General features: G+C 43.9%; 2 protein-coding genes across 11 annotated transcripts in view; one reads left to right on the top strand and one right to left on the bottom strand.

The window, feature by feature from the left end:
* The window catches only part of EIF2AK4 (eukaryotic translation initiation factor 2 alpha kinase 4), a 37,155-nt gene extending 36,357 nt beyond the window's left edge, over positions 1-798 (bottom strand). For 4 of the 5 annotated variants that reach the window (XR_003527459.1, XM_027641842.1, XM_027641844.1 and 1 more), the window contains exon 1: positions 602-798. Coding sequence is in view for 4 of the 5 variants with exons in the window: in XM_027641842.1 (XP_027497643.1) it covers positions 602-754 (153 nt within the window). In the remaining variant the exon portion in view is untranslated. The remainder of the gene's footprint in view (positions 1-601) is intronic. The other variant, XM_027641843.1, reaches the window with a different exon arrangement.
* A 574-nt stretch (positions 799-1,372) lies between these two features.
* The window catches only part of GPR176 (G protein-coupled receptor 176), a 38,746-nt gene continuing 16,933 nt past the window's right edge, over positions 1,373-23,185 (top strand). For 2 of the 6 annotated variants that reach the window (XM_027641854.1, XM_027641847.1), the window contains exon 1: positions 5,252-5,978. In XM_027641854.1, coding sequence (XP_027497655.1) covers positions 5,750-5,978 — 229 coding nt within the window. In that variant the 5' untranslated portion in view covers positions 5,252-5,749. Of the gene's footprint in view, positions 1,576-4,841; positions 5,100-5,251; positions 5,979-7,220; positions 7,286-23,185 lie in introns of those variants that run through there. The other 4 variants (XM_027641848.1, XM_027641849.1, XM_027641853.1 and 1 more) reach the window with 4 other exon arrangements.

The following is a 23,185-nucleotide window of genomic DNA, read 5'->3' as shown; positions in this document are numbered from 1 at the left end:
GAAACAACAGTAGAAGTGAACTTTGAGAACGGAACAGCGTGACCAGGTACAGGAAAACAGTGCCAAAAGTGTAGTTGGAAAAAAGTATCAATTAGATGTTGTGGACACGAAAGTTAAATGCAAGAGAGTAGCGAGTACTAGACGTGAGCACTAACTAGTTATAACTAAAAAACCCCAAACCTATAAAAATGAAAGCTGAAGTATTAAGTTATCATGGAAACAGCCACAGTTTGAGAAAACCACAGTTTATAATAACCCCGCAAAATCATCATATATACCGATGAGATTAATTTATTAAGCAGGTACGTAATTAGTCGGTTAAGCAATGAGTTAAAGAGGTAATTTTTTTAAAGCCTGACAATTCATTAAAATGCAATTTACAAACACAGCACTGCATATAGTGCGAGCGCTTCTATCTTGAGGATTAATCGCAAGGGCGATCCGCTGCAGGGCTGGGGGGGAGGCGAGACGCGCCCCTCAAGGAAGACGTGGACCAGCACCACCGGGGCAGCGCCAGCCGCGTCCCCAGTCCCGCTCCGCACAGCGACCCGACCCGCTCCACCCCCCGCAGCATCCGCACCCAGCGGGCCCCGCTCACTACCTTCCAGGCCTGGCTCTGCCGCAGATCCTGGAAGTCCTGCCCGTAAATCGACTCCAGCACCTGGAGCTCGTTCTCCTGCCGCAGCTGGTAGCTCTCCGGCGGCTCCCCGGCAGTCTCCGCCGGCATCTGCTGCGCGCCGCTGGCCCGGGCCATGTCAGCTGCCCCGGCGGGGGCGGGCGGCGGCCATCGCGGACAGCACCCGCGCTGCCCCCCTGGAAGTGGTGCCGGGGCCGCGCTCCGGCACCGCCCCCGCGGCGGCGGGAGGAGGAGGAGCCGGGGCGGGGGGGCGACTCTGGGGGCCGGTGGTTCGCCCACCAGGAATATATCGAGTTGGAAGGGACCCATAAGGATTACCGAGACCAATTCCCTGCTCCTCACAGGACTACCTGAAACTAAACCCTGACTAAGAGCACTGCCTAAACTCTGGGAGGCTTGGTGCCATGACCACTTCCCTAGGGAGCCTGTTCCAGTGACCAACCACTCTCTGGGTGAAGAATCTTTTCCTAATGCCCAGCCTGACCTCCACCAGGATAAGCGTCCGGTTATACCTATAATACAGAGATATGCAGCAAATACGACTAGTTACTGTGCAGATTTTTTTTAATAGACCTTGAGAAAGATTTGCAAAAGGGAAAGGTAACCGCAAAATTCAGAATGGATTTAATGTAGAGCTGAGGCAGGATACAAGTTCCTGTGAAAACTATGAAAATATTTCCATAGTAATGAATACTATGTGAATAATAGCATGTGGAGGGCAAGCAGCCTTAGTCTTTTGCTAGTTAAACCGCAAATATAAAGTGAGGCCAGACCCAGTGAACACCCCTCAGCCCCTGGTTCTCCTTGGTGGAACTTGCCAGAGAGAGGAAGCTGGGGGTTCTCAGGAGAGCAGTGGTAACCAAAGAAGAAAATGTGCTTTTCTTTGGTCACTTCTTGTAGTAACTACTGAACAGGACTGCCCCAAGATGTAGCCTCCAGTAAGTTTTGGGATCTTAATAAAGAAACCCCAAATAAATTCATACATACAAGCTTATTGACTAGGTGAGTAATCCCCAGGCAAAGAAAAATGTTACAGTAGTCTACAGCTTGCTACCATGCAACCAGATATATAAATGGAGTTTTGGTGACTTTCACTTTACTCCCTGACCTTTCAGTACAGACTTTTTGTTACAGACCGCTTCAGGAGGGACTTATGCTAACGAACAGTTTCTATAGCCCTCAATTTTCCTTCTGAAATTAAAAGCTTGTTCCATGTGTATGTTTATCTTTCAGTCACAGTTAAATAATGTTCATTAGTATCTAACCAAGGTATTAAATTGTATCACTGTTGTTATGCTGTTCTCTATTCCTTACCACTCCTGGAACGTGTCTTTAGTGGCAAGGTCTTTCTGTCTCATGTTTTTTGTGGGAAATGCATGACCAAAGCTGGGTAGTGTTTATCTAATAGCAAGAGAGATCTCCTTTTGCTCAGTCAAATGACCTGGGGCACTGTAACTGACCCCTGGAGTTTCCTCTGGTGCAGTTGAGTATGCTTATCTATCAATTTGTATAAATAGTTTCCCTGTGTTAAAGACAAGAAATAAAAGTTTCTAGGGCACAGATTCATCTTCTCTCCCACACAGAGACACAGCAAGAATGGCCAATTAGAAGATGTGATGCAGTAAGTAATTAAGAAACGCAAGTAAAATTTCCTTTAACAGAAATTATGGGTTTATACTTCCTAAGCACGAGGTGTGGGGCACACAGCCCAGCACCTGGGAAACTTCTCCTGTGTTACACTGTGTAGCAATGGGTGGGTCGGGCAACGTTATGCGTTGTTAAAGCTGCCCAATTGTTCCCATTCTTTGTGACTTGGCAACATTTTAATGGTTTGGGATGAAATTTTCTAGACCAGAAAAAATCTACCTCAGGCTATTTTTTTTCTCTTAATTTCTTCTATAATGATTCATTGTTTCCAAGAAGAAAGGCAGATAATCATGACATAATCATGAAAACATTCTGAGAATTTATTTTAAAAAGTCTTGTACCCCAGCAGAAGTGTGAAAATTTGATGAATGAAAACCTGCATAAACTGAATTGAATTACATTACTGAGGGAAGTACTCATATGCTCCCCATAGATTTACTGGAATGCAATGAACATCCACCTGCCCTAAAGATGTGCAAGACTGCATCTGGACAGAAGCTTCCCTTCTAAAATTGAAGACAAAATTATTAAACCTATCATGTGTAACAACATTAAAATTTAATTCTAGCTATTAAAATTTAATGAAGTGAGGTGTGAGAATGTGCTTTCACTTCCCCATGGGCATAGTGAGGGGAGGTCAGTCTTCCTAGGTGAAGTGCAGGAGAGAGGGGAAGGGTCCTGAGTGTTAAGAGCAAGAAGTGTGGCACAAAATAAACCCTCTTGCATTCTGTCTTGTCCCCAGAGATCAGAGGGGCTGGGTGCAGCTGGGCTTATTCTGACTATAACCAATTTGTCATTATATGTCTGGCCGTGTTCAACAGGAACTTCCACAACCACAAATTCATGAATAGTGGAGTTTATTGAAGCAACAAAAATACACAGTAGGAATTGCCACTGATAAATGCAGTAGCCGTAACAGATCTCTAATAATATTGTGTTAATCTAGGTAATAATAATATTCGTGCTTATCAAGGCAGCATCCCCAGTTGAGAGGAGGGAGAGCAGAATAACCTGTTGGCTCTCTCCAGGGTCTTTCTCCTAACAGGTGAAATGTCTGCCCTCCTCCAATCTATGCTATGGTCCTGCTATGTTACATATAGCATGATCTAAGTGGAGAGTTGTGTAATACAGTCATTCATGTGGTAGCATGTACTTCATTAAACTTATTAGCATATACAGCATTTTAATATTTAAATTACCTTTAATCTAGGCAAACATTTCTTTTCTGGCCATGGCGTCCTTCAAAGTTCTGGTCATACAACTTACTTCTGTTCCATCTGCCAGTCAAACTGGGACCATCCTATCTCCACAGAACCTTTTCCTTTAGCCAAGTCATCCTTTCTTAATGTCAACTATGCAGATCTATGCAACGACAACACAGAGGGTACACAGTGTAGGCTGTAGATAGCAAGCATTAGCCGTCTTAGTCATCATCCCGTCCTGAGGGAGGAGCTGGAGAAAGGGATTGCTTTATATGAGGAACAGTGCCTTGAAGGTGGCAGGGAGGTGAAGGGATGGAGGTCAGGCTCTGGTTACAGAGAATGTGTCCAAAAGGAGGAAGAAGCCCATTTGAGTGTCTAATGAAAGACAAGATGAGGGGAAAGCATGGTGGAAGCTGCTGATTATTGCCTGGGGAGAGCAAGGAAAAAATGGGACTCATTGGACAAGGTGAATGAGTTGAGGTGAGGGAAAAGGGTGAGAGGGTGATTGAGCCTGGGGCCACACTGGGAGTGAGTAGGAGACATTAATTACTGGAAAAAAGGCTGGAGCAATGAGCTGGGAGACTCATGCTCCCAGAGGAATGAGTGGAGCCTGCAAAGGGCAGGGGCCAAATACACAGAGGTGCAAGCAGAGGTTTGGCCAACAGCCTTCAGGTTCTATGGTGGAATGGGGGGTGGCAGTCCCCTATCCTTGTGGTCAGCAAACATCTTTGAACCCACAGCACAGCACCCAGCTCTGTCCTGTGTCACCCAAGTTCACATCACAGGTGACAGGATGTGTGCCACTGAAATACATCTCGTGGGTGTCGGGTCCCTGAGGAAGCCTTGCTGTACAGGGACCATGCTCATGGGTAGCTCCTCTTCTTGGAGCATTTCCAGATTGGCTGTCCAGTGGCTGAAAAAACTTTATTGTCTTGATTTTTAACTAGACACCCTCCTTAAGTCTTCAAATTAAAGGCAAATGTGCACCTGCTATATGGATGCACAACTTTTGCACAGTCAAAGCCCAAACTTATTACATGTACTGAGGAGCTTTACTGGCAAATTATATATTAAAAAATATCTATTTTTAACAAACAACACTAGAATCCAGCACCGTCTTTTGAAACCCTGTCCTCAGAATTACGGACCTGTTTTAAAATACCGATTTAGAAACGCTCCCAGCCACCGAGCGAAATGGCGGCTCCGCCGTGCGCGGCGGCCACGTGATGGCGGCGCGCCCGCCCCTCTGGAGCGCGGCGGCTCCTGCCCCGCCAGTCCCGCCCGCCCCTCCGGCCGCCGCCTCCCGCGGGATCGCGGCGGGGCTTGGCGGCAGCCAGCACTGTGGGCTTGCGGGGCCGCGGGCAGCGGGGGCGCAGCGGCTCGGCGCCCGGGCCGGGATGTTGGCGCACGAACGAGCGAGGTGTCGCCGCCAGCCGCGCTCAGTGCGGGGCGCGCTCAGAGCGGGGCGCTCAGGCATCGTACGGAGCCCTCTCGGTTCACTGGAGGCTCGAGCGCCCCTCGCCTTGGGATTCAAAACCAAATTAATTTTCCCCGAAAAATAGCTGGAGCGCAGTGGAACCCAGTGAGCTGTCACTGACCTCTCTGGACGCTGTGTAAGGGTCCTTGCGGTGTCCAGCGCCGCGCAGAGCCAGGAAGGAGGCGGAGGGGCGACGGGGGGGGAGGCGAGCCGTGCCTCACCGCGGGAGGAGCGAGCTGGAGCAGATGGGCCAGGGGGAAAACCATGTCTTTCCTCCCTCAAGGCTGTGAGGAAAGGCAGCGCCAACACTGAGAGTGGAGTGGGGGGAAAGAGCTTGTGGTCCCTCAACTTTTCCAGACCAGTTTTGGTGTGCAGTGAGCCCTAGTGCGCGGGGGGAGCGCCGCGACCCTCGGCGGAGTTGGGAGGATGAGCCGCGGTGCGGGCTGTAATTCTGTGCACTGTGATTCCCTCATTCTCGGTTATTGCGGTAAAGCATGCTGAGGAGACCTGTGGCGGTGTGAAGCAAGAAATATGGGAGAGCTGACTGCAAGGAGAAGCCTGGCTTGTTTTCTGTTTTCCTTCACTGGCTATCATGATTTACGAGGTGGAAAAGCGAGCAGCCGGCCCTGCTTCCCGGGACACCGGAATGTGGTGAAGATGCCTCCGAGAGTAGGGGCTGTATCCTTAGAAGCGCCTTTTTGCCTGTGGGCACCATTTACTCGCTAAAGGGAAGGGCTTAACAACCTGTGGTTATTAGGTGGTAGCAGAGAGGGCAGGAACTCCGCCATGGGGTACGACAAAAGCTGGATGTTGAGGAATGAAAGCGACCATGCCCCGTACCAGGCTGTCACCAGAGCTCTGGAGATGAGGAACGCCTCGGCCGGGCAGATGGTGTGGCAGGGCGGGAACGTCAGCGAGGCCGGGGCCGTGGAGAGCGAGGAGCACGGCGAGGAGCGGGGCTACCGGCACTTCACCACCACCGTGCAGATTGTCATCTTCGTGGGCTCCTTGCTGGGTGAGGCAGAGTTGCTGGAGGTTTTTTGATGTTTTTTTTTTTTCATCCTTACGGTCGGAGACTGCAGACCAAATGATAACTACATCATTTGATGCCTTAGTCACTCTTCGTTTTGCTTTTCAGGTCCTCAGGTGTATGATTTCAAGTTCCTTGTGGGTTTTGATGAATAAAGGCTATAACTGAAATGCTATTTATCACAGATGAGAACTTATACATTATATGTATGTATTAGTAAACTTTTCTATCAGAATTTAAATGGACAAAAATTAAATGGGTTGATTACACCTTTATTTTCAGCTCCACTGGAATCTGTTTAATATAAAAAAGGATGTGGGGTGTTTTAAACAAGTTTTGCTAAATTTCAGTTTCATACTGCGGTAATTTGGTATTTGTGGCCTGCAGGTTTTAAATTAATCCTTTGAAAGTACTTTATTCTACAAATATGTGTAACCATATGCAATCTTGCCCAGTTATTATCCTTACAGTAGGAATCATAGACCTTAGATATGTGGTAGTAAACTGTTGTCATATAACTTTACAAATGCATGTACGTTTCCTTTAGGGTGCCTGTAGTAGGTTGTTTTGTTGGGAATACAGATGTATGCATTTCTTAGAAAAAAAAAAAGGTGAAATAAGCCTTATGATCAATCAAGTTAGCACTGTTTGGGAGTTCAGTAGGCTGGATTTCAGTAAAATGCCACTACTATCTCATTTATTCGAAGCTAGTTACTGGAAATGATAAGGCTTTTCACACAGGGCTTGACTAACAGAGTGTCCAGCTCTCCTAGGTAAGTCCAGGTGGACTTTGCTGATGGTCATTTGCTCTTATTGTCAAGGATGTGGTTTGGGTTTTCCTGGTCTTGAGTAATGCTAAAATCCATTTCTGTGTTCAGGGTAGTAAGTTCTAATATCTGTTTCATTTTGGTAATACTTAGTAGCACTTAAATAATTTCTAAGAAAGTGGTAAGCATAGTCTTGGAACAGTGTTGAGCCTCAGTCAGTGATATACTTACTAGTTATTGCTGTAGGTCACTGAGTCTTTTGGCATCAATTACTCCTGTCTCCCCATGGTTCTTGCTTTTTTTCTTTTTAGCACACAGATAGTGTGGGGAAGGGACTCTCTTTTTCCGTATGTTGCACAGTACCTGGCACAAAATGATAGCCAGCAAATATTGCCCTAAAATAACAAGAGTGGGTGAGAGAAGTCAGAAATTTAGTTATTTATTTTTTTTTTGTTTTGAGCCTGAAAGAGAGCCATGAGCATGGATCCTACAGTTTTATTTGAAGAAGGAAACAGACACACTCAGGTAATCACTGCTTCAGAAACTAGGAGTTTTGAAGAACCGACCAACCAAAAAATAACATAGCTACAAATTCTGCAAGGCTAATGTAAGTTGTGGTTTGGTACTCCTGCAATTTGTTTTCAAGAGGTGGACTGTGAAAAAATTTGAACATGTCACAAGGGGTTTATATGCAGATTGGATGGCTGGGAGGCTGATGAAGCTTCCACATCAGTAACTTCTCCAGAACTGTCAAAGAGCTAAACAGGAGAGGAAATAATGTGCTTCTTTTTAAATGATGAAAATGCACTAGGTCCAATGACAGATGTTAGTAGGGGGCTTCATGAATTTACAGTGATGGAAACCAATTTTAACTGTTTTTTTGAAACTGCCTTCTTTTCCAATCTCCCTGCTGCCCTGAAATACTAATTTAAGAACATTTATGATACACACTATTGTAACAACTGAAAACTTGTGAATCTTTAAAGTGTCTTCCCATATCATCCCTATGAATGTAGTGCTATTTTCTCTTTACTGAATGGAAACAAAGCCACCAAAAAGCTGAAGCCCTGATCTCCAGAAGGTCTAAGGACTTCAGTGCCTGCATGCTCAACTCTCATATGTGCCTGAAGTTTCACGTGTGCATGTGCTGGACAGTATATCTGCATCAGCAGGGGATAACAACTTGATACTTACCTCACTCTTAGGCTTGCACAAACACTGTTAACTAAGTTATCATTTATTTTCTGACATGGTCCTTAGAGTGTGAGTGTCATCCAGGTCTTTTCTCCATCAGGTGAGCTGCTCACTTGAGCTGCAGAATAGCAGTTCTTTGGTCTGGTGAGTCTCAGGTTCCTCTTTACAGAGAGATAACCCTTAAGACTATCCTTCCTCCTAAAGCATGAGATGGGGGTCATGGCCCTCAGAGGTAGGATGTGTGGGTTTGAATCCTCTGTGGTTTGGGTGGATGTACAGCTTGTGCATTTCACAACATCAGTGTGTGCCCAAGCCACTTAGCTGTTGGATAAAATAGCACTACCCTTTTAAAGGAAGAAATTATTTCTATTTCCAGCTTGAAAGGGAACAAATGTATATGACTCAGTCTTGATAATGATTACTGGGGTCTGACACAAGCAGTAGTCTACAGCACGGAGAGGCCCAGGTCCTAAAAGAGGGAAGAATCACAGTTGGTGTTGTGAATTTAATTTAGGTTCCTGCTGTGCAGAAGAATATGATATCAGTTTTGAGAGAGATGTACATTATAGTTTTTTTTATTCCCATTTAAGACCCCTGTTTGAGACCTGTGGGAAGACTTGTAGCAATAGCAGAAGTTCTTGTGTTAGTTTTCACTGTGTTGTGAAAAAACAGTGCTATGGTGAATGTTTTTCATACTTACTGAGGGCAAAGAAGAGTCAAATTGTTCTTCTTTATGGTTACTTTTAAATACATTGAAAGCTCATCCTCAGTTTATTTATCTGTTTTAGGTAATAATATCAGTGATACTAGATTCTGGAATTTTTGTTTGTCACAAGCTTGCCAAACCTTGAACCTGGATGTGATCTTAACATGTACATCAGAGGATCTAACTGGTTGAACAAACCAGAATATTAAGATGAGGCTTACTAAATGTCAGATTTTTTTCCTATTTTTTTTCCTAATTTTTAGAAAGTTTTCATTGTTAAAAAATTCTGATTTTGTGAAGAATCAGATCGTTCCATGCTTGGAATGGACAGAACATAATTATTTAGTCATGAAATCTCTAAATATTTAGGGCACTTAGAGATAAGATTTCTTCTGGTAACTTGGGTATGAGTTACTGAGTTAAAGAAGCTATAATATACTTAAAAGGTACAGTTTTAAGTAGCTGTTCCTGTGGCTTTGAGTCTGTTCACACAAACTTTCTGTTGTTGCTCTTTCACTGCTTGTGTGGAATTTCTCACCTAGCAGAGTACCTATGATGTTAATATTCAAGAACCAAGGAGTAAAATGAGTAAATCTGTGTCTCTGTACTTTCAACCCAACTGGTGCTGCCAGTTATGCCCTCACTTGACTGTAACCTACCACAAGGTTTCTGCACAAGACAGGAAGCATTGGAAGGAGAAATGTGGTCAATTTAGTTATCCTGGTCAGCAGCTCAGTTTGCCTCTATGAAGGGAAGATTTGCAGTATATTTAAGACTTGTAAGCTATTTCTTTCTGTGATGCTGTATCTGAGTGCATGAACTGGGGAATTCATCTGGTAGGCTTAAATGCTTTGTATGTGTTGATAAACTTAGCAAATGCAGAAGCTAAGGTACCAAGGGTGTGAGAGACTAGAAGCCTTTGTTAATGCTGTCTTCCTGTGCAGCTCCACAGCTAGTAATGGCAGTTCTCGTAGTAAGGGCCTTTCCTAGCCTGCAAGCTAACAGCTCTAGGCAGGACTAGAATAAAACACTGAAAACACATGCCACTGGTGTTTCTCGTTCCACTGCTTGAACTATGCTTGGGTCAGGGAGTGTGGAACATGTTACAGAAAAGAAGGCAAGCATGGTGAACGTCAACAAAAGCACTATGGAAAGAACCATGCCTCTCAGTACCACTTTCCTTTTCTGATCCACGTGTACTTGGAACTCCCTGAAATCAAGAGAGTGGGTGCCTCAGGAACTCTGGAAGGACAAGTGCACGTGTAGAGAGATATGTTTCTGATGTGTGGTCAGGGGAGTTGCACTCAGTATTCTGTTTAAGCCATAGCTTAAGGTACTGTACGACTAAATTTGTTGCTGCTAAGAGAAGTTACTATAGGAGAACAGAAGCCAAAATAGTTATGCTGCTTCTGACAATTGTCTTATAGATGACTGTTTTTTGAACCTCTCAACCACCTTACCTTAAATATGGGGGGAAGTGAAAGGCATCAGTGGGAAGAATTACTGATTTTATAGGCCACTGGAATGATACAGGTGGGAGCACTGTGACATGAGAAGAAACACACTGTATGTACTGATTCCTTCAGTTCGCTTAATCCCATGTGGTAAAAGGTGTCAAGAGATTCAAGCTTTTCATGCCCTAACTCGTTTTGAAAGGATGTAGAAATCATCAGCGGAAGAACAAGAAAGGTAAAGATTTTCTTTGAGATTGATTTTTTTACTTCCACTAATCCTGCACAGATCTCTCCACTCTGCAGTTCCCTGTATTCTGCCTGACTCAGGTTAGGTAATTTTTTATTGCCTTGTGAGAACTGTAGCAACTGTTTTGTTTTATCTAACCTGTGTTTCAGGCCACTTCCCTCCACCTGCTACCAGATGAATGTGGCTAAGATGACGAAATCAGGATTACTTATGGAAGTGAATTATGATTTTCAGTCACAGTAATACTGGCTAGGTTTCTTAGCTGATGAATTCAAATGGCTGTTATCGAAGGGATGAAGTTGATAAAAGGAAAGATAAAATAAAATTTAGGTTTCAGACTACTGCCTTGTCAAAAACTAAAGTTTTGATGATGGAGACCATATTCTCCATCCTCATGATTTTTTTTTTTTTGACGTTATCCTGTTTGTGTGCCTCTGGATTCTTGTTTCAGAGTTTTTCTTCTGAGTCTGTCCGCTTCACAGTGTGGTTCTGCCACCTATTGCCATATTAACAGAGTGCCACCAGTGATGCAAATTCATAATAAAAGCACAGTTTTTCATGCAGCTGCTGAAGTTACTTCTCTTTAAACAGGAGTAAAGTTCTGCTTGGGATTTTTTTTCCCCTTTAAATGAAAAGAAAAGATTTAGTGAGTTTTGCTGATCGTGTAGGGATTTATTTGGAAGAAGACTGCTGAGTACTATTGGAATGGTAGAAAAGGAAAATTTGTAGTGTTCTCATGTGCATGGGAAGTTGGTTTCTCCTGCTGGAGAATAGTTAGGCTTCAGCTTTTGTATGATTTGTTGTGATCACAAAGGTCAGCATGTCTCAGAGAAATGCAGGCCAATGAGGGTTGTGACCAAGACTCTTACTGTGCTAGGTTGTCTGTACATTTGCCAGGTATGGATAGAGCTTGTTCTCACAGAGCAAGTACAGAAACCAGGAGGTTCAGGAGCCTATAAGGAGAGACCATTTTTTTTGCCTGCTACTGCAGTGAAGACAAGACTGTGGTTTGACTGACTGAGATCAATGGGCTAGGAAAGTGAGACTGCTGACTTTTCCTATAGTGCCTAACAGACTGAGAGTTACATCTGGCTGTGCAGATACATCTGCATTGGCTTTACAAATAAGAGGACCCTAAGGTAAAGAAGTTTCCACCATTTGAGAAGCATGCTGTGCAGCAATATTACCTTATGAAACAGTTTATGCTTTTTGTTTTCCATTCACCCCTTTCTGAGACCTATGTAAACTGTGCATTCTAGGTTTTCTCTTGTTTGTTCTCTCATCATGAAGACTGTGTTGAGAGATGGAGCTTATGCAGTGATCTCACTCTTCCATTTTTTGGGATATATTTGGGATATGTTTGGGCTTATAATATACGAAGCATGCTGTGAGGATTAACTTACATCATGGTAGGACTGAAAGTAGCACTGCAGTGTTTCAGTAATGCAGAGCAGAGCAGCCACGTTGTGGCAGGAGATCACTAGTGCTGTTGGTGTTACTCATCACACACTTGCAGTCAGAAGAAATAGAGGCTTCAGATCTTCCAGAAAGAGGTCAAAGGGGTAGATAAAATTTTATAGGTTGTTTTTCATTAGATTTAAAAATTTAAATTTTTCACCTGAAATTTATAGTATTTTTTAATTCAGACTATTTCTTCCCTCCACCCCCTCCTCCACATAAAAAGAAAACAGTAACAAGCTCTAATATATTCTTGGCTGCTATTCAAAAATGAGTAAGCAGTTTATGAAAACAGAGTCTTTGAACAAGGTAACTGTGAACAAATACTAGCAATTTGATTCAGAACAGTATGGAGTTACTGCTTTTACTCTTGTGGCTAGTTTGAAAAAGAATACGTGTGGTCAATGACTTAAAAGAGGTGACAACTGATGACTGGCAAATCAAATATGCTTTTTTTGTTTGTTTTAAGCTTGGGATGACAGAGGACTCCTTTTCAAAGTGAGTAAATTTTTAATAGGTTTCTTTTTATTAAAGATGATTCTTGAGATCAGTTTTGCAGTGCATATAGGAGTACAGCAGTACTGATCTACAAAGCATGTTGTCCTCTTGTCATTAGAAGGAATCGGTCTGCAGTGACTAATTATTACTTTAGCACAGCAACCAAACCTTTGGCAAAAGGAAGAGGGTGTATTTCATCTGAGTTTTGGTGGGGAGAGGTCTGTGGAGGTGGCTGCAACTGCTTTCAGTTGAGTGCGAGCAGTGGGAGAGGATCTTGAAAATGAAGAAGAGAGTCTCCAAAGAGCACTTGTAGCCAGCATACACAGTGAGTTTAGCTTGAAAGGCGGATAAAATTGGTAGGTGAAATGCAATGGACAATAGTATGTTCTGTTATTCTCAGGAGAAGGGCAAGGATGAACAGGAATAACGGTATTGAAGGAAATGAGGATATGTGCTCTCTCACTCTTAACACAAGTTTTTCCACAGTTCACTTACTTGCATGCGAATTCACATACCATTAACTGCAGTTAAATGGAGGAGCTTATCATAGTCATAAAATCAGCCCAGCTGGAAGGACCTCAGAGATCATCAAGTCCAACCCTTGATCCAGCACTGCCATGGTTGCTAGACCATGGCACTAAGTGCCACATCCAGTCTCTTCTTAAAAGCCTCTAGGGATGGAGAATCCACCACTTCCCTGGGCAGCCCATTCCAATGGCTGATTACCCTCTCTGTAAAGAATTTCTTCCTAATATCTAACCTAAACCTCCCTGGCAGAACTTAAGACCATGCCCTCTTGTCTTACTGATAGTTGCCTGGGAGAAGAGACCAACCCCCACCTGGTTACAACATCCTTTCAGGGAGTTGTAGAGAGTGATGAGGTCTCCCCTGAGCCTTCTCTTCTCCAGGCTAAACAACCCCAGCTCCCTCAGCCTCTCCTCACAGGCCTTGTGCTCCAGTCCCTTCACCAGCCTAGTTGTTCTCCTCTGGACCTCAATATCCTTCCTGAACTGAGGGGCCCAGAACTGGACACAGTACTCCAGGTGTGGCCTCACCAGCCCTGAGTACAGGGGAAGAATCACTTCCCTGGTCCTGCTGGCCACACTGTTCCTGATCCAGGCCAGGATGCCATTGGCCTTCTTGGCCACCTGGGCACACTGCTGGCTCATGTTCAGCTTTCTGTCAATCCAAACTCCCAGGTCCCTTTCTGCCTGGCTGCTCTCTCCCCAGCCTGTAGTACTGCAGGGGGTTGTTGTGACCAAAGTGCAGGACCCGGCACTTGGCCTTGTTGAACCTCATCCCATTGGAATCAGCCCAACTCTCCAGTCTGCCCAGGTCCCTCTGCAGAGCCCTCCTGCCTTCCAGCTGATTGACACTCCCCCCCAACTTAGTGTCATCTGCAAATTTGCTGATGGTGGACTCAATCCCCTCATCTAAATCATCGATAAAGATATTAAACAGGACTGGGCCCAACACTGATCCCTGGGGGACACCACTGGTGACTGGTCGTCAACTGGATGCAGCCCCATTCACCAGCACTCTCTGGGCCCAGCCCTCCAGCCAGTTCCTAACCCAGCACAGAGTGCCCCTGTCCAAGCTGTGGGCTGCCAGCTTTTTCAGGAGTATGCTGTGGGAGACGGTGTCAAAGGCTTTGCTGAAGTCCAGGTAGACACATCCACAGCCTTCCCCTCATCCACCAGCCCGGTCACCTGAGTTGTGCTTTTACACAGCTAGGCTTGGGTGAGATTATATCCCATTATAGAATCATAGAATAGAATCCCAGAATGGTTTGGTTTGGAAGCAACCTTAAAGATTGTCTAGTTCCAATCCCCCTACCATGGGCAGTGACACCTTCCACTAGACCAGGTTGCTCCAAGCCCCATCCAACCTGGCCTTGAACACTTTCAGGGATGGGCAGCCAAAAGTTACCTGAGCAACCTGTTCAAGTGTTCCACCACCCTCACGGGAAAGAATGTCTTCTGTATAGCTAACCTAAATTTCCCCTTATCATGGTTTGTAGTTTATATTCTTTTCATATTACCAAGGTCTGAGAGTCTGCATTTGCTCCTGAGGTTATTTGAGTATCTTCACAATTTTCATGTGGTAAGGTTTGGTAAGGCCTTTCCTCCTTTCTTCTTATAGCCTGGCTTACATAAAAATCATAGGGAATACTGGGTGAATCTGGGCCATTCCTTGGTTACAGACTGGTCACCAAGGAAGGCCCAGACCAAACTACCACATCATGTTAGCCATGTAGATGAAAATGAATTTCTTCTATAAAAAAATAATTATTTTTAGACATTTAGGAAAAAAAACCCACAAAAATTGATGGAAATTATAATGAGAAAGAGATGTCCTCTAGACGTCTAGTGTCTATTCCACAGATTAAATATGCATCTTACTTTCTGTGTATTTTTTACTAACTGTATCCCAAATAATCCCAAATCCAGGAAACTTTTCCTGACCTTTTAGGTCAGTGCCTTATTTGAGGTTTGGGGAATTAGGCTCTTTTTGCTTGCTCTTTTGTCTTCCAAATCTGTCTTGTACAGAAAGAAAATTCACTGGAAAGGCTGAGGATACTCTGGTAAAGTTTAAACTCTATTTCAGTGGTTATAGCACTTTTTCAGAAACTGTGGGTTAGGTTGGTTACCTTCTGGTTAGCCATGTTATGATGATATCAAAGGGAGGTGTCCTTCGAAAGAAAACGGTGCCCTTTGAAAGAGATTCCAGATTTTCACAGTGCAGTGTGAGCCCCTGCTGCCTTCCCAGTGTCCTGCAGGATTTCCCAGCTTCTCCCTGCCCCTGAAACTGCTTTTCTTCTCCCTGTCTTGATATCTTTGCAGACAGATGTAAAATGGAATTGTTATAAAGGGATTTGTACTCCTTCTGGAGTACAAACCCAAAGTAACTGGTGTTCTAGGTAATGTGCTTGCAAAGGTAAATGCATACTAGCATAGGGAATAAATATCTCTATCTTTGAACAGCTATCAGTGAAATTTGCTACAGGCATTTTCTGTAAAGAATAGTGCAGGGAATCTTGCACTAAAAAAATACTGCAGACACATCATTCAAGTCTAGACTGAGAGAATTTTTAAAGAATAAGAGGGGTACATCTGCAAGAGGTCCAACAAAAATTTATAGCCCTGCCCCCAAAAAGGGTAGAACCATCTGAGAGGAAGAAAAAAAAGGTTTGGGGATGAGAATGACAGTGTTTTGTTTCTATTGGTGTCACACAAAAATTGAAATTGTTTTAGATGACATCTTCTAAACCAGGCACTTTGCACAGATTAACTTAGTTGCTGATTAGCTAGAACAGTTAAAGTTTGGCAAAGCAAAAAGTGACTGAAAATTGAGTCTGAAAGGAAGCATCAGGCAAATGATGATATGGTAGTGTTTGCGTGTAATAATAACTCCATAATAATAATGTATTACAGTATCATAACATTATGGTAATAATTTTGTCCTGTGGTTTTGTATGGGTGAGCCATGGACCCTGCAGCAGTAAGCCCACTTCAGGATGCACCTTGGTGAAGTCTGTCTAGAATAGGTATTTTGCTTTTGCTCTTATGTGTGTTCAGGGGAATGCCTAAGCAATTCTCTTTGGAAAAAAACCTGAGTTTGAGGAGAGGGTGAAGAAGAGGCTTGTGAGAATGCTGGAGCCCCCGTTGCCATGGAGACCTCTCCTCCCTGAGCTTCGGCAGAGGTGCCTTGTCTGGCTTTGGCTGAGGGGCTCCTCAGATAGCACTGCTGCTGCCTTTTAAAAGGGAGGCATTGGGAAAACAGCCATTTACTTAGTCTGGAAGTGTGTGAGATGCAGTGGTTTATACCTGAAATGCATGTGCCTGATACGCTGAGGATATTGTGTGCTGAAGAGTTCCTCAGTCATGTGCTGGAGGGTTAGCAAATGTCTCTAAAGATCATGTGTGTCAAGGATGTTAAACTGATCCCCGTTTAGCACAGAATCACAGAATATCCTGAGTTCGAAGGGACCCACAAGAATCATCAAAGTCCAACTCCTGGCCCTTCACAGGACAACTCCAAGAGTCAAACCATGTGTCTGAGAGCATTGCCCAAATGCTTCTTGAAGTCTGGCCACTTGGTGCTGTGTCCAGCTCCCTGGGGAGCCTGTTCCACAGCACAACCAGTGTTCTGAGTGAAGAACCTTTTCCTAATATCCAGCCTAAACCTTTGGTGACACAGCTTCATATCATTCCCTTGGCTCTTGTCACTGGTTGCCAGAGAGAAGAGATCAGCACTTGTCCCTCCTCTTCCCTTCCTGAGGAGGTTGTAGACTGCTACTGTTTCGGGTGATTCATTTTACTGTCTGTAGTCCCTATGTGAACACTTTAATGAGAGCTATGAACCACAGCTCTTTAAGTAAGTGACTGGATGTCATGATTTGCTTTTTGTTGTGAGTTACATTTGCTGAAATGCCTGCTGGTGTATATATCACTCAACTGTTTTGAACTTCAGTAAAGATCTAGATACATCAAGATTTTGTACTGGATATTGCGGGTGGTAAGTTACTATTTCACGCATGAATGAACCAATGCATTTAACAAGAATTTTAAATGGTGCTAGTTCTGTTACAGATCTCATTTTTTAGCTCGCTATTGGGCAGGCACCATGAGCACTTAAGTGAGGGTTTTATTATATTCTGTTCATTTTTTAATAATTAATTTCTTATTTGTGTGATCTTGGAAAAAGTAAGTTTGCCACTTATTAGGAACATATTTCAAGATCTAGGAAATTGTATACTTTTCTTCCACTCATCTCCACAAAAGATTCTGGTAAGTATTTAAGTGCTGTTGAATCCTGTAGGCTGATAGAGGTGAACCTGCTGCAGCTCTATGTCCCCAGAACCAGCCATAGCAAGGCAGGGCACACATTCCCAAGAGGCACACAATACATCTGAGCAGCTACACAGACTGACAGAGAAAGAAATTGCAGCACTCATGCAGACACAAGGCGCATCAGTGGCCTTGTCCTCTTCTTTTTCCTCTGGCTGCTTAGGATGAAAGCCCATTAGTATAAAATATATAAGTATATAGATACATAAGCCCAAATGGATCCTTCTGTAGTAGCTGGTCTTAGGCACCCAGTCTACACAGTAGCTGGCCTGCGATCCTCTGGTCTCCCAGTTGGCTCACACACAGACACACAGATGTAGATGGCTCTCTCCAGTAGCTGGCTTGGAGGTCCAGGTCCTCTGCTAGCTAACTTTTAGAGCCCTCTTGTTCCCCCAGTTACCTGGCTCAGACTTATGGCCACACTAATGCTTGCCTTCTAAGCATCTTCTCTTACGTGCTGGTTAGTCTGCCTTGATGTTCAGTCATGATCACACACTGACATACACACCACACAAGCGCTTATTATCCGGTCTCTCCAGTCGTTACCATCCTGATGCAACAGCCCTGATGTCCCATGGTCTTCCTCCAGTTACTGCACTTGGATTTCTGTATGTTCACAGATCCATGGAGTAGAGAGCCCCTCACCCACAAGAAGAGTTGGAAATGAAGTTTAATGAGAAGATGGGATAGATTGTACTGAACAGATGCAAGGCGTGGCACAATAAGTGTATGGCCCACATGCCAGTTTATAGATGGCTTTTATCTCATTTTCCCTCTATTCTCCCACATTTGTTCCCACCCAAACCACCATGAACTCTCCTTTTACCCCCTACCATAAACATCCTATAATAGGTCTTGTACAATCTCAGAATGCTCATTCCCTGCATCCCACAATGACTGCCTTACCCCTGGGCTAAAACCTCCTAGTCTAAAAGGAGACCTGGAGAGCCTCCCCCACAGACCCCTGGATGGGGGTGACCCCTGGCTAATGGGGCTGAGCATCCCCTGCAACAGACTAGTGTCAGGAGTTAAAGAGCACAGTTGCCTGTCTCAAATACTGTTAAGGCCACAGAAGGACTTTACCATGAGATAAGCACAGAAGGGAGCAACAGGATGCTGCTAACTCCAGGCCTGGAGATGCAAGGGATATTTAGCACATCCTAGTTAATGCATCTGGGCAAAAATCCCACTGTGGTAAACTGTAAAGAAGCAACTGCTCATACGCATATCGCTGGTCAAACAACACCCCGAGTTATGGAACAAATGACATCTGTGACCACCAATGACCACCAAAGCCCCCCTGAATATGCCTCTGTGGATACCTGGAACTTGGACTGTAAGATAAGCCACCATGGCAGGACCTTGAGATAAGATAAAGGTGGTACTATTGTCTGGGTGTTATCTCAGACCTAGGGGGAAGCTAACAAAGCTTGGGGAGAAAAATGTATCACTGGTAATGGACACAAAGAATGCAGAGTATACAGTCCACAAGGAAAGCAACTCAGCAACCGTGCTGAAATCTGCTCTGGGTAAAAGGTTACGCTGGCAGGGGAAGATCCTGACCACTGACTCATGGACCACTGAGCCAAGAAACCCATGGACTCAAGAGGAAGACTGAGCATGCAGAGTAATTAGCATGAGAAGCGAAGGAATCATTTAACCAATAGAATAAGAGAACTGTGTAGCCAATGAGTGTTAATTCCTTTGTTTGCTAATATGTATAAATAGTGAAAAATTTTGAACAACCTTGGGACCCCCACCACCAAGAAGCCAGAGGGACCAATGGGATGCCACTGGATCCACAGGTGGTGACTGTCTTCTGCTTGATCTCTCCCTCTCTCCTTCCCCCCTCCTCTTCCCCTGCCTCCCTTCTCTCCCCTCTCTTTTCTGTTTCTTTCTACTTCTCTACCTCACATTCATTGTTAAATAAAATCCTTGTTACTGACTTCGGCATAGGGTCTCGTTTTCTGGGGAGGGTTTGGGGCAGGGGCTTCTTTCAATGAATAGGATTTTGTGGTTCCCATGCTTGCTGTTGTGTCTCTCTGCTCCTTCATCTTCATGGAGGTGAGCCTGTAATCACATTTCTTAGTATAACCTACAAACCACTTCTTTTTGATAATTTGGGTAAGATGAGACTCTGACGTCATGCAAGACATTGTATGTGTACTAGTGGGGATATCAATGTAAAGTGTTTTGCACTGAAAAACGTAAGTGGATTTTATATACATCATGTATATATTTAAGGAAAAATTGCTAAAAGTATCCGGGTAATGCTTTGTATTCCTGTTGTACTTTTTTTAACCCCCACACCCACCTGGCACATCACAGAATTTGTAAATTACTCTAAGTAATCTTGGATGTCCAGTATACGTGGCCACTGGAGCAACAGTCCAAAGACTTGGGATTTCTCCATATTATGTTTCCTGTATGTGCTGTCTCAATATCTCAAGAGTTCTCAAAATGTTTTGAAAGTAGGCTAGGTACTGCTAGAAAGTTTGCAAATGGCAGAAATACTAGTAAGGCAATTATTTTATTGTACCTCCCTTCACTTCACTTCTGATTAAATGCTATCTCTGTAGGAAGTACAGCCTTTTGCTTTCTGAACAGTACTGTTACATGTAAGCCTTTTTTTATTTTTAGCATCTTCAAATTAGATTTAGCAGCTGGAAGCAGGAACAAGAACTGGTGCCTTGTAGGCAGCCAGCTTCCATAGAAACATTGCAATAAGGAGAATATCCTGGACTGGAAGACTGGCTGAGTAAGAAATCACATAACCTCTCATGGTAAGGCATTAGATTAGCCAGACAATGCAAATGGCAATTATGGTAGTAACAAAAGCAGTAGTGAAGCTGAAATGGTGATGGCAGGGAGAGCTCTAATTGTCTTATTCTCTGCTCATGGTCTTTTGCTGTTGTTGGCGATTGCTGTGGAGTGCTTCCTTTTAAAATACTTTATTAGCTATGATATTCAACACTGTAATGGGCATTCTTCTCCATCATGAATTGGCAGGCTTACTTCCTGGCAAATACAGTCCTTTTGGTTTTGCCAGTTCCTTCGGGGGAAAAAAAAAAGCCTGTGATTGTTTGGGAGACAGAGACTCTATTTTTAATCTGCTTTCTTCTACCACCTTTGACTTACTTTCTTGTCTGTCAAAGCAATTCCATACAAGAACTCAAGGATTTCTTCCAGAAGACTGATGAAATACGAAGTAGTGTTGCTTCTTGTGTGACCTCTTGTATCTTTCTCCAGAAACCTTGTGTCATTTGGCAGGCCTTCCCACAGGCCTTCCTCTTGGTGTACCTCTATTTCTTATGGCACAACTGGATAGTTTCTCTGATACTGCAGAACAAGAAAAAAAGTCACTCATACAAGGAGCTAAAATACATTTTCTTCTACTGTTGTCTGAATTAAATGGAAAAAGTGGAAAATGCTGAGGTAGGGTGGTTTTTGTTGCTGTTTCAATTTAATATCTGCAATTTTTAGGAGTATCTGGAACAAAGAGGGTAGTCTGACTTGCCTTTTCCATTTGTTGTATTAGGCTATTTATTTCCCATAGCCTTTTCAGAGGAGCATTAGCTACAACCAGTTTGGACTGTGTCAGTCTGAATCAGGTATTTCTCTGCCTTTTGGCTTTCCCCAGCTCTTAGTTTAAATGTTTCCCTGCAATTTTAAGTCTGACTCCAGTTTGTTTAAGATACAGCAAACCTGTCCTTCCTTCTTTTACAGGTTTGTCTTACCCAGAATGGTACCTGTCCCATTTTTTAATGTATCTAAAAACCCACTTCTCAGCGTTCCCATCTCATTCAGCATTGAGACTCCAGATCTCTGCCTGCCCCCAGTATACAGAGCTCTTAATAACTCTCTTAATGACAGTGGTTAGGAAGATCCTGGTCTTCAGTATCCTGGTTGATTGCCTGAACTGAGTCTCTAGAACACTTCCCTGTGTTGCCAGTACTGATACAGACTGACCATTGATCCTGTTCTCCCTTGTGAGTTATTAGGAGATCCCAGGAGATGTGCTGTCTTTGCACCTCACAGGCAAGTTACCCTGTGCACCTTCCTCTCCAATGTCTCAAAGCCAGCTAACTCTGTGCCGAGTAAAACAACCTTCTGCCTTTGCTGCTTCCTGTCCTTGGAGTTCTTTCTACTGCAGGTGCATCCAGTATGCAAGGGGATACTCTTGCCCAGGTGGATACTGTCTGTTCTTCCCTAAGACTCATGTCCCCAGGACAAGATCTGCTGCAGTGGAGGTGAGGCTGTGTAGCAGTGTCCCTGTAGACGTCATGTGGAACCTTTTTATTTGCCTTAGCTGTTCCAGTTTAGCCATTCCTACCCGAAGAGGGTGAAGACCAGGAACTACTTGTACATACACACACCTCCCTTCCCCCACCCCAGCCCCCCACAAAAAAACCCCCAAACCCAACCACCCTGAGTAGGTAATCAGACGTGCTGTGCTCTGGCCAGTAGCAATGTTTGTTCCCATAATTTGACTGGCACATTGAGCTTAACGTGTTAGTTTTTTAAAAGTTTTATTAGTTTAGCTTGTCTTTTGCTTCAGTGGTTAAGATTGCTGTCCTCCCACTGTACTGTAGGATGATGCCCTTGTGAGATGCTTAGCAGTGAAGTAAGATGTAGCCCATATGAGAGAAACTGAGGAGTGAGTGTGTGTGGAGAAGCAGGTTTGTCTGTACCTTTGGCAGTGCAGGCTCCCAGTGCACTCTTCCATCTTGGCTGCCCCTGTTCACTATGCTCCTCTGGTTATTTAGTATCTGCCTTTTGTCCTCTTGCTGCCTCCACCCTGGGTATGCTCAGCCCCTCTGGCAGGATCAAGGGACTGCCTTGCAGACCTCTTCACATCCCACTGTCGCACATCCTCTACAGCAGTTGCTTGGCAAACACTCAGAGCAGCCTCAGCAAACTCCCGCTTACCCAAAGCACGTGGCCACCAAAGGAAGTGGGCCAGTCCCAAACTCACCAATCTTGCTTGCCTTCCCCCTGTTCCTTTTTTTCCTGGGCAAAACAGCTGTACCACCTGCACCACCTGCACTGTTTGATTGCCCTTTGTTTGTTATATGTGCTCCCACCACAGAGATAGAAGCATTCATCCTGTTTTGCTTGGAGTGCAGAGATACCCTGTGGTGGTTGGGTGTAGCATCCATCTGGCTTTTTTATATACGTTGTGCCTCCAACTTGTTTAAATTAAGTGTGGGAAACTACATACACGGATATGGTAACAGTGTATATGATTACTAATCATCAGGAAATGATAGTGGGATAGTGCCACATACACTGTTCTATAACATGTCCATATCTTTTTTGACCCTGTGTTTTAAAAGATACAGTTCTTATTTTGCCTGCTCCATCCAAAAATTGATGCATTAATAGAAAATGGGGACATTGCAAGGAACATCATGTACAGGTCAGCAGAATTACTATAATAGTTAGAGAAAAAGCTGCAGAACTCAATAGTGTATTACAGAATGTTTGCTTCACTTATAAAAATTGTTATCTATTATCCTTATTTTCATCCAGTACAGTTCTCTAGTGTTTATTCTAAATTTGGCTAAGTTCAGTAGTCTATGTCTGCATTTTAATTGGGAAAAAAAAATAAATTGCCACCACACTAAAATTTTTCTGACTGTAATAAGCCTCTGTAATAGGACAGCAAAGACATCCTTTTATTTTATTTGTTTTTTAAAAACACAGTCAGTAGAAGAAAAGAATCTGATTAAAGGAGATACTAAGACACCTATACAGTGCAAAGGCTGATACTGCATGATGTGGTGCTACCAGCCTCTGGAGGCCTATTTTGACTATTTTAAGCATTTAACAAGGTAAAATTGCACTTCAGGTTCCAAAGGAACTGAAAAACATTGGACTACTCTTTGGATTCTGTTTCTCCAGTAATTTCTTAGTGCATAATGTGGACAGATCCAAACAAGTAGCTGTCTCAGAATACCTTTTGTTTGCTGGGGCTAATTTGATGCAGAGGTGATTGCCTTGCAACTGAAAACGCAG

Source organism: Corapipo altera, unplaced genomic scaffold, assembly GCF_003945725.1.
Source record: "Corapipo altera isolate COAL_440 unplaced genomic scaffold, ASM394572v1 23b, whole genome shotgun sequence".
NCBI lineage: Eukaryota > Metazoa > Chordata > Aves > Passeriformes > Pipridae > Corapipo > Corapipo altera.
The sequence above is the reverse complement of the archived record's forward strand: the minus strand, read 5'-3'. Positions and strand labels throughout refer to the sequence as shown.